General features: G+C 43.4%; 1 protein-coding gene across 3 annotated transcripts in view; it reads right to left on the bottom strand.

Moving 5' to 3' along the window:
* The window catches only part of DOK5 (docking protein 5), a 122,488-nt gene extending 109,379 nt beyond the window's left edge, over positions 1 to 13,109 (bottom strand). Inside the window, exon 1 of one of the 3 annotated variants that reach the window (XM_073682761.1) lies at positions 12,791 to 13,109. In XM_073682761.1, coding sequence (XP_073538862.1) covers positions 12,791 to 12,856 — 66 coding nt within the window. In that variant the 5' untranslated portion in view covers positions 12,857 to 13,109. The remainder of the gene's footprint in view (positions 1 to 12,790) is intronic. The other 2 variants (XM_073682759.1, XM_073682758.1) reach the window with 2 other exon arrangements.
* Between the last annotated feature and the right edge of the window lie 1,833 nt (positions 13,110 to 14,942).

Below are 14,942 nucleotides of genomic sequence, written 5' to 3'. Positions count from 1 at the left end.
CTGCATGTGGGGGGAGATTTATTGTGTGTGGCGGGGAAGATTTATTGTGTGTGGCGGGGGAGATTTACTGTGGTGGGGGAGATTTAGTGTAACAGAGGCAGATTTGAGGACACAAGTTTGGAGAGCAAGGAAGAGTTAGGTGTAGACACAATATGGAGAGCAGGAGAAATTTGAAGACACAATATGAGGAGCAAGGGGGAGATGGGGGCCATGTATGAGGAAACAGTATGGGGGGATGGGTGCAGACACAGTATGGTGAGTTGTGGGATGGGTGCAGACACAGTATGAGTAGCGAGGGGAAAAATGTATGCAGACACAGTATGGTGAGTGAAGGTGATGGGATGTATGCAGACACAGTATGGGCAATTGGGGGGATGTGTGAGGAGGCAGTATGGAGAGTGAAAGGGTAAATGTATGAGGAGACAGTATGGTTAGCAGGCGGATGTGAGAGGAGACAGTATGAGGAGGGAGGGGGAAACGTGTAAGGAGACTGTTGAGGGGAATAGTGTGAAGAGACAGTAGAGTAGTGTGGGGGGTGTCATGGGAGAACAGTGTAAGGACACAACCTGGAGGGGACAGTATACCAAGGAGGGGGAGTACGTACAGTATAGAGACTGGTCGCTATAGGGGGGACACAGTTTGAGAGGACAGTGTGAAGAGCAGTGGGTAAGGAGAGGGCAGTGTGGAGGGCATGTACCATAAGAGGTACAGAGTGGGGTCATATTCTGTGCAGGGAATATAGTGAGGGGCAATTATTTATTCAGAGGCTCAGCGTAGGGCTGAAATATTTATTCAGGAGCATTATAATGACACTGCTATCTATAAGGGCATCGTGTCGGGATGTGCTGCAGAAGACTGGAGAAGATGGAAGTCTGCAGAGAGCTGTAGATGAGAAAACTCATCATGGCGTCTAGACAAGATGAAGAAAAGAAAGAGAATTATTCCAATCAGAGACAACGTCATCTATAAAGTACCTGGATGTAAATGTTTTTTTTGTGATACTGACTAATTCTCATATTTTTATTTATGTTAGTAGCATTAAAGGGATTGTCAAGGTTGTGATGAGTCTGCAGTGATTCTATGTGACTGCAGACTTCTGAATTTTCACAGTTTGCACTGCACGCTGTCTGGATTCTCTCGTGCTGGCGATTTACATACATGCGGTCACGTGCAGACTAGACATGCGTGGCCTCACTCAATGAAAATGAATTGAGCAAGGCCGCACACGTCTAGTCGGAATGTGGCCAGAAGTATACAAATCGTATACTTGTGCAAGGGAGAATTCTAAAAGTGTGCAGTCCATGCACTGTGAGAATTCAGAAGGTTGCGGTCACCTAGAATGACTGCAGATTTTTATCTCAAAGGAAATGAGGCCTTTAATTTTAAAATGAAGCCCTGTAGCCAATCCTAACAGCGTGTAATATACTCACTGTCAGGATTCAGCTCTGGTTGCAGATTCCAGCAGTCATCACACGGCCACTTCACTCATATGTGATTTTCAATCTTGCGGTCACGTGACAACTCGCTTCTCTTTCTGCTTCTCTCAGTTTTTCACTAAACATTGAGAGAATTTGGAAGAGCAGCTCATCGGCACCTGACTAAGTGTGCAAATCGCATATGTGCTGGGGGAGGCACCAAACTAAATTCTTGTCCCGAGTGCTGGAAAATCTAGATACACCTCTCCTGTCTGTGTCCACCAGTGGCAGTGCCATACTATCTCATAGACTAAGGGTATGCGCACACGATAAGTATTTGGTGCATCTCGAGAAAAACACTGCATATTTGCCTTGTTTTTGCTGTGTTTTTACATCCGTGTTTGGTGCAGATTTTTCCCCACTCATTAGCAACGTGTACACTTCAGGATTCTCATTTACTTTGCTGGGACCAGGAAACTATTCTGGTTTTTTGACACATCTGCACTGAAAAACTTAGCTGCAGGTAATAATCACTGCTGTGACCTAATGGAGCAGAACTTCAGTGTAAAATAGGAGGGAGCGACAGAGCAGCAGATCTAATAGGACAAGAAGTTGATTTACGACTACCTCTGACTCCTACAGACATTGCAGATAATCTGGAGTCACTGGTTTTACCTGTCCCTTAACGAAGAAATGCATCAGTATAATGTGACATGCAGAAGTAGTGCTGTTGCTTTAAAAGCATTCAGCAACTATTAGAAGTAACACAAGCACATGAGACAGGAAGTGTTGTGCTTCAGAAGCATCCAGCAACTAGAGGGGTTAACACAGTCACAGGAGAAGGGGAGTGTTTTAGCAGAGCCACAGGGGGACTGTGGGGAAGTTGTTTACTGTCTGGCTGGAGCCAAAGAGAAAGGTGGTGTGTGTGATCTGTACCTCACAGAAGTGCCCCTGCAATTGAAAAGGATTCAAGTCAGGAGTGAAGCTAAGCACAGGTCAGGTAGATTTCCTGAACTAGCAGGGCAGAGTATTGTCAGGCAGAAAGATAAGGACTGGAAGAAATTGTGTCACAGGGATCATCTCCCTCAGCAAACTCCCCTCCCTCCTCCATCTCACTGTGCTGTAAAGAATGCTGTGCTCATTAATGTGCCTTTGCATTAGAACTGTGCTGTCCTGTACTACTGGGAAGACTGTGAACTGCTGTGCTGCTAAGGAAACTGTACTGTTTGTCACTGGAGCCTGTTGCTTATAAGACTTAACTTGCACTGGCTGTGCGGCTTCTTATTAAATGCTACTGTTCTACTGTTTATGAGGACTCTTGTCAAGTGTGTCTGATCAGCAAGTGAAACAACCTACGTGTCTGTGCCTGAGGGTCAATATCCCTGAGAGAAGCTGCAGCACAAGGTCTATGGTCGCCCTGAGTAACGGTTCCCCCAGGATTCCAAAGAATTCATGTAACCTGTCTTACCCCTATCTGAACCTAGCGGCGTGCGTGTAACAATAAAGTATGGGGGAGAAGCACAGCAGCTAAAAACTGTAATAAGACAGGACATTGACTACAGACTACCTTAAACTCCAACAAACAATGCAGATGATGAATTAGACTTTCAGTGTAAAGTAAGGAGGGACAGAACAGTCGTCTGAGCTTCTTGAGACAAGAGGTGGATCTTAGACTACCCAAGATGCCAATAAACAATGCAGCTAAGCTGGAGTCACTGGTCATAGCTGTGTCCTAATAAAGTAATGCATTAGTATAAAGTATGGGGGAGACAGAACAGTTGTCTGAGCTTCTTATGAGACAGGAGGTGGATTTTAGACATCCTCTGACTCCAACAGACAATGCAGCCAAGCTGGAGTCATTGATCAATTTACAGTTTTGATCTGATCATTTCTTTTCATGTATTTCTACAATAATTTGTTCTCATCTGTGTCCTGAATTGTAGATTTTTTCAAGACTGACATGTCCTTCACATTAACCCTGTGTGTACACAAAGCATAAATCTTGATGGCAGGAAATGACATTAAGGAGCCATTAGCAGCAAATCATTATCCACTGCTTAACTCTGAGAAGGAATTTAGCTCCGGAGCTGAACTCTCCCAGGAAAAATGGATTTGAATTAAGATATTGAGCGCAGGACGCACTGAGCTCCTGAGGATGAGCAGAAGACGGGCGCTCTAAGTGCACTCTTTGTATTTCGCCTTTTGTATGGTTTATTGAGGGAAGCCACATTGATTTTCAAACAGCAAAGATAAAACCCCCAATATTAACGGCCCTGGTAAAAAGCATTTTATTAGTAGGCAAAGAGCGATGAGTCACGGCGAGCGGAGCAGCCGCCACCAGGGAACCTGCGTCTGGAATGGATTTTTTTGAAGCAGCGGGCGGTTCATAAAATGTCATGAGACTAATATTGTAGAATCTATCTGATGTACTTTACAAGAAAGATGTAAAATGTAGTAAACAGCAGAATTTCTATACATTGTCATGGATGTATTGTGTGCAGGATATCGTCAAGGGACACAGTGCTCATCAATGGCAGGCACAGTGCCCACATAACCGGACAAGCCAAAGTGCCCCCATATTAGAACAAGCCACAGTGCTCATCAATGGCAGGTACAGAGCCCACATAACCGGGCAAGCCAAAGTGCCCCCATATTAGAACAAGCCACAGTGCTCATCAATGGCAGGTACAGAGCCCACATAACTGGACAAGCCAAAGTGCCCCCATATTAGAACAAGTCACAGTGCTCATCAATGGCAGGCACAGTGCCCACATAACCGGACAAGCCAAAGTGCCCCCATATTAGAACAAGTCACAGTGCTCATCAATGGCAGGTACAGAGCCCACATAACCGGGCAAGCCAAAGTGCCCCCATATTACAACAAATCACAGTGCTCATCAATGGCAGGTACAGAGCCCACATAACCGGGCAAGCCAAAGTGCCCCCATATTAGAACAAGCCACAGTGCTCATCAATGGCAGGTACAGAGCCCACATAACTGGACAAGCCAAAGTGCCCCCATATTAGAACAAGTCACAGTGCTCATCAATGGCAGGCACAGTGCCCACATAACCGGACAAGCCAAAGTGCCCCCATATTAGAACAAGTCACAGTGCTCATCAATGGCAGGTACAGAGCCCACATAACCGGGCAAGCCAAAGTGCCCCCATATTACAACAAATCACAGTGCTCATCAATGGCAGGTACAGAGCCCACATAACCGGACAAGCCAAAGTGCCCCCATACTAGAACAAGTCACAGTGCTCATCAATGGCAGGTACAGAGCCCACATAACCGGGAAGCCAAAGTGCCCCCATATTACAACAAGTCACAGTGCTCATCAATGGCAGGCACAGTGCCCACATAACCGGACAAGCCAAAGTGCCCCCATATTACAAGTCACAGTGCTCATCAATGGCAGGTACAGAGCCCACATAACCGGACAAGCCAAAGTGCCCCCATATTAGAACAAACCATAGCGCTCATCAATGGCAGGCACAGTGCCCACATGTCCGAACAAGCCAAAGTGCCCCCATATTAAAACAAGCCTTAGTGTCCTCAACACAACAACATTGCCCCCAGTAAGGTAGCAGACACAGAGCCCCCATATCAGAACATGTCACATTGCCCCCAGTACAATGGTAGGCACAGTTCCCCTATATCAAAAAAGCCACATTGCCCCTAGTAGAGTAGCAGACAAAGTTCTTCTATATCGGAACAAATCATAGTGCCCCCAGTAGAGTAGAAGACACAGTGCCCTATATAAGAAAAAGCCATATTGCCCCAGTACGGTGGCAGACACAGTGCCCCAATGTCAGAACAAGTCACAATGCCCCCATTACAATGGCAGGAAAAATTATCCCATATCAGAACAAGCCATATTGTTCTCAATACAGTAGCAGACACAGTGCCTCCAATTTCAGAAGAAGTCACATTTCCGCCAGTAGAATAGCCGTCTCAGTTTCCCCATATCAGAACAAGTCACATTGCCCCCAGGACAGTAGCAGGCACAGTGCAACCGTATCAGAACAAGCCACTTTTCCCTCAGTACAATGACAGACACAGTTCCACCATATTGAAACAGTCCATAGGGCCCCCAGGATAAAGACCGGAACAGTCACCCCTTATTAGAACAAGCCACAGGTCCCCCAGTACAGTATCAGGCACAGTGCCATCATCAGAAAACAAGCCACGTTGCCCCCAGTACAATGGCAATCACAGTTCCCCAATATCAGAACAAGTCACAGTTCCCCCAGGACAATAGAAGTCACGGTGCTACGATAAAAGTCAAAGTGCACCTATAAAAGTGACAGTGCCCCCTCAACCATCATAGGAACATCCAGGGTATCCAAATAACAGCCTTATGCCCCTTTTTCCTAGGACCTCTCCTTCTCTCATCTGACTTGTCAGTCATTTACCTTTAAATAGATCGTTCACTCTTCTGTAAATCCATTTAATAACTTCTGAAACTTTCTACCACACCTCCTGCTTTATTTCCTGGTGATTTATAAGTTCTTGGTTTGCTGTCACTGAATAGAATCATTACTCCTTATGAGCCACCCTCAGCTTATTATCTATTACAGTCCTGTCTATACAGATCCTTAAAGGGGTATTCCCATCTCCAAAATCCTATCCCAATATGTAGTAGGTGTAATAATAATAATAATATTAGCAAATACCTCCAATTAGAAATGTTGCATAGCTCTTCTGATGTGCTATAACTTTCCTCATGTGCAGGCATTGCAGGACCTTAGGTATCCATGGTTACAACCACTAGCAACTACCTGTCACTATATCAGTGGTCATGGATCCCTAAGGTCCTGCAATGCCTGCACATGAGGAAAGAGACATAGCGAATCAGAAGAACTATACTAAATTTCTAATTGGAGGTATTTGCTAATATTATTATTATTACACCTACTACATATTGGGATAGGATCTTGGAGATGGGAATACCCTTTTAAATTAAAGAGTTATTCTCATGATGGCTTTTTAAGGGCGCACTGCTCTCTGCCTCTCGACTTCCTCCTCGCGGTGAGGAGGGCGCTCCTGATTGACTGTCAGTTTGGGTGAGCAGCATGGTCACACCGTTGGCCCGAACTGTGAGCTCTCTGATGCTCCAAGCAGTGACAGCTTTGCCTCTGCACCACAGGGGACTGAAGGTGGCAGGGATGCAGCGATCCGGTCCGCTTCAGAGCATCGCTTACAATCTCTACAGCATGGAGCTTGTAAGCGCTTTGCTCTGTGCCTAGGAGACCGGCTGCCACTGACAGGCTGCAGAGATGAACTATAACTTAGGCAATGAGCAGTGCACAGCAGCATTAACAATGTCTTTATTCTTGATATCGGAGAGGATTTTTAATAAGAAGTAAATTGCAAACTTGGTTGTTTTTACAAACACTTTTCAATTTTGCCATTTCATGGCAATGAGACAACTCCTATTAAACACAGAAGGGCTGATATATGAAAGTGTTTACACCAGAAAACTGGAATAAGATACTGTAAAAACTTTAAAAAAAAATTGCACAATGTGAAGTTCACAAAAATTTGGCGACTTTTGGCCTTTTCACACCGGTCTGGGCAACATCCACAAAAGTGGGTGGAGGATGGGTGGGATGGGGTATGGTGGTGGCCAATTCATGAAAAGTTAACCCATTATAGTAGCGTAATTCACATCATCCATGTATCTCTAGTCCCCGTCTGTAGTAGCATTTCTGGCGAGGTGCACGGAGGCGCACACTACTGAGAAGATGCTCCAAATGTATCAAGTGGAGTGCCGGTGTTACATTGATGCTGCTGGTTTTGCCGCTGTCTTAGGATTGACATTTTCTATGTGTGATGGGAGAGCCCAGTCCCCGGATCATATTCAGCAGAGATGTGCCAGATGGATTTATTTTAATCAATGCACTTTATATAAATCTGCTGTGTCCTAGAAATAACCATGTCGTGGGCGGGGGAGGGGCACCCAGCAGACAGAGGATTTTATAGATGTCTCGAGACTCTGGGGTCAGTGTTCCTTTTTCCATCTCTGTCCTTGTGAAAGCCTCGGACTCGGGGTGAGGAATGTCCACTACGTGCTGAAGACTTTGGCTCTGGGCCTAGAGGAGACGGGGAATCTCCATGTTGTGTTATACAACCTGATCTAATATTACTCACTGTGTTAGGGGAAGGCAACCACCAAAAATAAGAACCACAGAAACAATGGGAGTCTCATTCCATAAAATCAGTCAACTTAAACGTACAGCAGAACAGAGTATTTAGGCGGAACAGAGGGTCTGTATATCTAGCACAAAAAGGTTGAGCTCGATTTTCCAGTAGCAGAGTATTTAGGCTGAACAGTGTCCATATACATACAGTTGAAACCAGAAGTTTACATACACTATATAAAAAAACACATATATATGTTTCTCTCAATATCTGACATGAAATCAGAATAAACCTTTCCCGTTTTAGGTCAATTAGGATTACCATCATTTTTAATATTTGCCAAATGCCGGAGTAATATGAGAGAGAGAGAATGTTTTAACTTCCTGGCTGAAGTCTTGAGATGTTGCTTCAGTATTGCCACATAATCTTCTTTTCTCATGGTGCCATCTATTTTGTGAAGTGCACCAGTCCCTCCTGCAGCAAAACAACCCCACAACATGATGCTGCCACCCCCGTGTTTCACAGTTGGGATGGTGTTCTTAGGCTTCCAACTTTTGACTTTTCAGTAAGTAATAAAAATGCCATAAAACATTCTCTCTCTCATCATTCTGGCATTTGGCAAATATTAATAATTATGGTAATTTTAATTGACCTATTACGGGAAAGGTTTATTTTGATTTCATGTCAACTATTGAGAAAAACATGCATATGTGTCTTTGTATATAGTGTATGTAAGCACATTGTAAATTGTATTTCAGGAGAGGAATGTGCTGATCTTGTGGGAGATTACAACCTGAGAGTTACATAGCCATGACTATTATGGTTTAGGCTGTAATTTTCAGTTATCTCTGAGCTGGTGGGTAAAGATTAGCTGCTATAATGTCTCCCATACACAGTACACACAGACACAAAGGTTTCCTGCTCACCAACTTCATAGTCAGAAGCAGCAGTAGTAAGGAGGATATTATACAGTAGTACTGAGCAGTGTAGATGTGATTCCAGCACCTGATCCTTCAGTGAGCTGGCAGTCTGTCTTGGCTTGAGCATGACAGATTTTTAACAGTTTTTTTCAGAGCGACAGATGAGTTTAGGGGACGGGGGAGTAGAAATATGGCTCATAAGTGGAGAAAGATGCAGAATTTTCTGATAAGATGTATTATAAAGCTTTTCACAATCGTTTATACTATTCATTTATACACAGTTTGTTGAAATAACAGTGACCACTTAAGAGAATATTGTGCTGATCCTCTGATGTGTGACCTGCCCTGCCTACTCACAGAGATGTAGCAACGTTGAATTTAATATCTCAAATCTGAGATGAGTCTACCTGCAGTCCTATGTAACAACACACATATCATTGTAAATTGAGCCAAAGGAAAAACTCAGCTCTGCTTCATATGAAACTCTGGATTATTCATTATACAATGCCATTTTGCCTCTGTCTTTGCTGTCTCTGCATGCGGATTGTCAACTATTATTGACCTAACGATGGCCATACACATGAGATATTTATCTGTGGCAGATCCAGCTTCATTGGATCCTTAGTCAATCTGATGTGTGGCGGTCACACACGTCAGATAAACAGCAGATCTTAGGCCAGTCGTACACATTACATGGTTGTTGGCTGAACGATGGTTTGGCTGATTGTTCGTAAGACAGCCATCTCATCTGTCTCTCCCATATACAGGAGCGCTCGCTTGGCCGACAGTCGGCCGGTGCCCCCATACACATAAGACCATTGGCCAAACTTGTCGATATTGGTGGCTTCAACCGACTTTAATCTTAAGTGTATGGGGGCCTTTAGTAAAACAGGCAGGATCGTATCTTCCAATGGTCAGCATATAAATATCTCTGGTCTTAGAGAATTCATCAGATATTCCCCAATTTTTCTTCTGTCCTCCAGGATTTTGCTGCCTTCACACCGTAACCTCAGCTGATTCCCAGCACAGGAGGCAGCCTCAGAAACATAATGCGCTCATGTCTACCATGTGAAATATTTATTCAGCCCGCAGGCTTCTTTTCTTTGTGCTGGCTACTGTCAAGTCTGGGACTAAAGGAGTTAACGGGAAGGGGGGGGGTTACATTGTTACATGGGAAGGTTATTGTGTAGCAAAGTTTTAGGTTTCCCATGGAACAATAATGATTTATGGAGGTGGAGAATGGACACAGGAGCATCACATGATACTAGCGATATCACAAGGATACCAGAGTAGAATAGTAATTGCAATGATTTTTTTCCTAATAATTGTAATCATTTTTTCATTTAAAGGGGAATTCCACATCTTTGTCTTAGGATGGACTGTAAGATAACAAGTGTGCTGCTGATTCACAATATCAGGGGTCCGCGGGGCTTAGAAATAGACACAAACCCTTGGAAGCTAAAGGACTTCAGGTGTCTAATCAAGTGCTCTCTCCTGAGTTCAGCCCTCTGATCTGCTTAAAGTGGAACTCCCCTTTAAGAGTGTCATGTTCTTGACCAATTGATCAGCTTCAATGCATTTGTCATCTCATAGTCACGGACCAAATTAAGGTACCCCCATACATTAGATTAATATTGGCCAAACACACTGATATCGACAGAATCGATGGACAGTCTAATTTGTAAGTGGGCCCCCCGACTCTCCTCCGATAGATGATGACGCGGGAGAGAGAAGGACACTGCCTGTTGGGTTTCCAATGGCCGATCCTTTTGTTCTTCAGGAGATAGTCAGCCAACCGCTCGCCCATAGAGAACAAAAGAACTGAGTTTTCCTGTGTATGGGGGAGTCAGGAGACAGAGTCGATAGCTGAACGATTGACTGAACGATTGTTCGGTCGACAGCAATCTTTGGGGTATGGGGCGGGATCTACAGTAATGAATCAATCAGGATTTCTCAATTCGTCAAATTACTACATTGTCATTGTATTTCCAAATGACTTGAATATTACAGTGTAAGTTCTTGGAACTACTTTTTCTAACTCCAAAATATCTGATTTAAGAGAGACGTATCCATTTTTTGTCATTGGTGTCCGACCCCCTCAGGTTATACACATGAAGCTAAGTTGAATTTGTAATTGTTTTGCTTTGGGATGAATTTACCTGCAGTCCTATGTAATATCAAAATATCACATTGTGATTTCACTATAAACTGAACCAAAGGAGAAACTCATCTCTGCTACTTATGAAATTAAAAGAAGTTTAGTAATTCTGCTACAATTACTATTCAGTTATTCATTAACCCGTTCCCCCTTAACCCTGTCTTTGCCTGTGGATAGTCGATTATCACTGTCCTATACAAGGCCATAGACATGAGATATTTATCTACAGATCATCGGCAGACTCAGCAAAATTTGGTGGAACCATGATCTGTGCTAATAATACTAGGTGTGATATTATTATTATTATTAATGCAATATTATAGAATATTGGGTAGTAGGGTGGCTCAGTGGTTAGCACTATAGCCTTGCATCCCTGGGGTCCTGGGTTCAAATCCCACGAATGACAACATCTGCAAGGAGTTTGTATGTTCTCCCCGTGTTTGCGTGGGTTTCCTCAGGGTTCTCCGGTTTCCTCCCACACTACAAAGACATACTGATAGGGTAAAAAGATTGTGAGCCCCAATGGGGACAGTGCTGAAAATGTCCGTAAAGTGCTGTGGAATTGATGGCGCTATATAAGTGAGTAAAATAAATAAATATTGTATAATATCATAGTTACATTGTAGTATATTATATCCCAAATTATTATTATGATCACACATTATTACTTGTATTATTAGTAGTATGTATTATTAATGATAATAATTTGAGATATAATATACTAGAATGTAACTTAGGCTGTGTGCCCACGTAGCATTTTTCAAGCGTATATGCTGCGGAATTTCCGCAGCGTAAACGCTTGAAAAACGCATGTATATCCGCACCCCATGGTCCCCAATGGGATTCCGCAAGTTCTATGCACATGCTGCGGATTTTTCCGCAGCGTTTATGCCGCGTTCAAAAATCCGCAGCATGTCATTTAATTTTGCGTTTCCGCAAGCGGAATTGCCTTTGTCCAATGCATAAAAAACGCAAGGCAATTCCGCATGTGGAAAACGCGTGATAAACGCGCGAAAAATGCGCGATAAACGCGTGCGGAATTCCGCATGCGTTTTTCCGGGAGAGAACTTGCATTTATGCAGCAGAAATTTTCTGCTTCATAAATGCAACGTGGGCACATAGCCTTAATATATTGACATCATACAATACTCTAGAATATTACAAATAAACACTGTAATATAAAAAATTTACAGATAAAACAAACCTTGAAAAATTTACAGTTTCCCCAATTAATTTAATAAAAAAATACAAAAAATGATCTACCAAAAATTCTTTGTAAATGCTAAATCATTGCTGTCTCATAACGTGTATGTGATGTAAGGTTTCATCATGTTATTATCGTGATGATGGTGATGATCGTTACTATTATTACTGTATATACACTATTCGGTATCTAAAATTCATTCATTTTCCACCTATACCAGATCATTCCCTAAAGCAATGGTTTCCAACCTGTGGCTCTTAGGCTGCTACAAAACCACAACTCCCAGCATGTCCTGATCAGTGGGAGAACAGCACAGGCGTAACAGCTGCCTTTCATTCATAAATCTCTACCTTCCCTGATGATCAAGATGTGTGACCCTCCCTCCTCAGCAACAATATGGCAAAAAGCGGCAACGATAGACATAAACTCACATGTCACAGCTCCTTACACCGAGGCTCCGGGTACCCAGCGCCCTATTGTGTTATCTCGGGAAGAGCTGGAGGCAGAATCCTTTTAAGTAGGGAGATTGATTTTCTGAATGAGACAATGCTGTTTGCTCTACCTACATGTGCATTGCCTTCTCCTGGCTATGGCAACAATGTAGCAGTCAAGCTGTAAACACCTGTTTATTAGATACAATATATCACTCTTAAGCATTGTGTGGATCCAGAAGAATAGATTGATAGTCAGTAGACAGGTAAAAGGAGGCATGATGCACAGGAGGCAACATCTGCATGGAGTTTGTATGTTCTCCCCTTGTTCTCATGGATTTACTTGGCTTAAGTGCATTTTAGAAAATGGGACTTACCATACCTGTTTTAGATATTTAGCCCCTTTACAGACAAAGTTCATTATTACTTATAAATCCTATGTACAGCACCGTGGAATATATATATATTAAAGAAAAAAAAAAAAAAAGAGAATTAATAAGGAGCAAGTAACTTACCCCGAGTCGCCTGCTTCTTATCCTGACGTAACCCTGTTTGACAATATCGTTAAAATTTGAACCCATCACCAGCAGGAGTCAGAAGGACCAAGGAGTAGGAAAGTTGGGAGGATGGAGCAAAGCCCAAACCGTGTGTGCTGAGCAAGGAGCGAGCTCATCGGACTCTTCCTCCTTTCGCTTTTTTTTTTTTTAAATCCACTTTGGAGCGAAGGAAAAGAAAGTGAGATGTAAAAAAAGAGGCTGGGAAAACTAATGAGACTGGGGCAGGCGGCAGCTGATAGATCTGCCTGGTTTCTATTCTGGGATGTACCATTCTGCTGCAAGTCGCTGTCGTACGGGGGGGAAGGCGTTGTGCATTGTGGTAACCTGCGGCAGCCATGGCAGCATCCACCCTCAGCTCCTCCACAGTGTGGGAAGCACTGAGAGAAAGCAAACACTCTCTCCTTCTCTCTCTCTCTGATTAACATAGAAGCAAAGCAAACAGTAGCATCCAATGTATCTTCCACAAAGGTCAATGCAAAATTACTGACACCTTAGCTGCTGAAATCCTCTGTGGAGCTGTGGGGACTGCATGGGAGCTGGAGATGCTGTTGTTCTGCCGCTTTGGCATTGATCTAACATCTTATCATAACCTTAGGAATCCTCGCTCTATTACAGCATTTGAAAAAGAATTCACTTGCGCTGTGCATCCTCCATAGACGACAATGCTGTGTGTTTATTTCATCAGCACGGTTGTGCTATTTCTTTATTTGTGTGGTTACCGTAAGGTAATGCAGCCTGTGGCACAGGAGTTTCAAATAATATATTTGCAGAAAGCAACATTTTATCACCTGAAGGGGTGGCCCGAATCACAAATAAATTTCCATTCTAAATCACTATCTATTTAATGCCATAATCAAATATATTTTCTAATATACTTTAATTAAAAAGTCCCTATCCTTCCCTCACTACACTAACTGCTTTATTTATTTTTTTTACTGCTTCCATTTTGATGATGATTTGTTTGCGAATCCCAGCGTCATCAGGAAGCGGAGGCTGCGGTCACTGCCGCAGCCCCTTCCTCCTCCCTGAAACGAAGCGTCATCAGTGACTTTGGTTTCAGGGACTGGGCAAGTCCCTGCTCTATTAGAATGCAGCAGTTGATAATTCAGTAGATTTTTGTCTCAGTGCAATCTGCACAATGACAGTGCGCTCTCTCGCCGACTCTGATCAGAATTAACGAGCCAACAACAGAGCGCATTGCCAGAGCACATTGTAAGATGAATACCCGGCTTGCTGAGACCAGCACCGCCCCTACAAGTGATGGCCATGGTATCTGTACACCGGTGATCCTCTTATATTGAGCACTGACAGTGCACTCAGTTGCTGGCTCGTTACGTCTGATCAGAGCCAGCAAGGTAGCGCACTGTGCGTATTGTGCAGTGTCAGGAATCTACAGAGCATACATCAGAATTGACAACCGACACATGCTCAATAGTGCAGGGACTAGCCTAACTCCTGAAACAAAGTTCACTGTTGAGTGTTGATGCTTCATTTTAGGGAGGGGGCAGAGGCTGTGGCAGTGACCCGATAGATTGAATACTGAGGGAAGGGTAGAGACTTTTCAATTAAAATATATTGGAAAGTAGATTAGATTATAGCAGTAAATAGATAGAGCTTTAGAATTAAAATGAATTTGTATTTTGAACCACCCCTTTAAAGGCAGTCTTTCAGCCCAAACTCACAGTATAGACTAGTCACATAGCATTGTAGGGGATCTGGCCTCTATAAAAATAGCACCTTTAGGCCGGGGTTACATTAGCGTACAGCATCCGATGCGAGAATATCTCAGTTTAAATTCTGCTGCGAGCGAGAGCTGAGTGTCAGTGCTCCAATTATCTCGCATGAGAGAATCACAGTACAGGTGCGGAGGAGACGGAGAACGTAATTTCTCCATCTCCTCTATTGCCAGCATCTGCAATAATCTCACTGCACTCGGATCATATCTGAGTGCAGCGCAATGTTTCACACACACCCATAGACTTATATGGGTGTGTGCGATGTGATTTGTGGATGCAATCGCAGCATGCTGTGAATGTTCTCTCATGCTGAATTAGCATGAGAAAATAATCGCAGATCTGAGCTGCCCCATAGTATAACATTGGTCTGAGCG

Source organism: Phyllobates terribilis, unplaced genomic scaffold, assembly GCF_046119375.1.
Source record: "Phyllobates terribilis strain yellow unplaced genomic scaffold, ASM4611937v1 Scaffold_5__5_contigs__length_657084704, whole genome shotgun sequence".
Taxonomy (NCBI): Eukaryota; Metazoa; Chordata; class Amphibia; order Anura; family Dendrobatidae; genus Phyllobates; species Phyllobates terribilis.
Note: the sequence above shows the minus strand (reverse complement) of the source record. Positions and strands in the feature narration are given on the sequence as shown.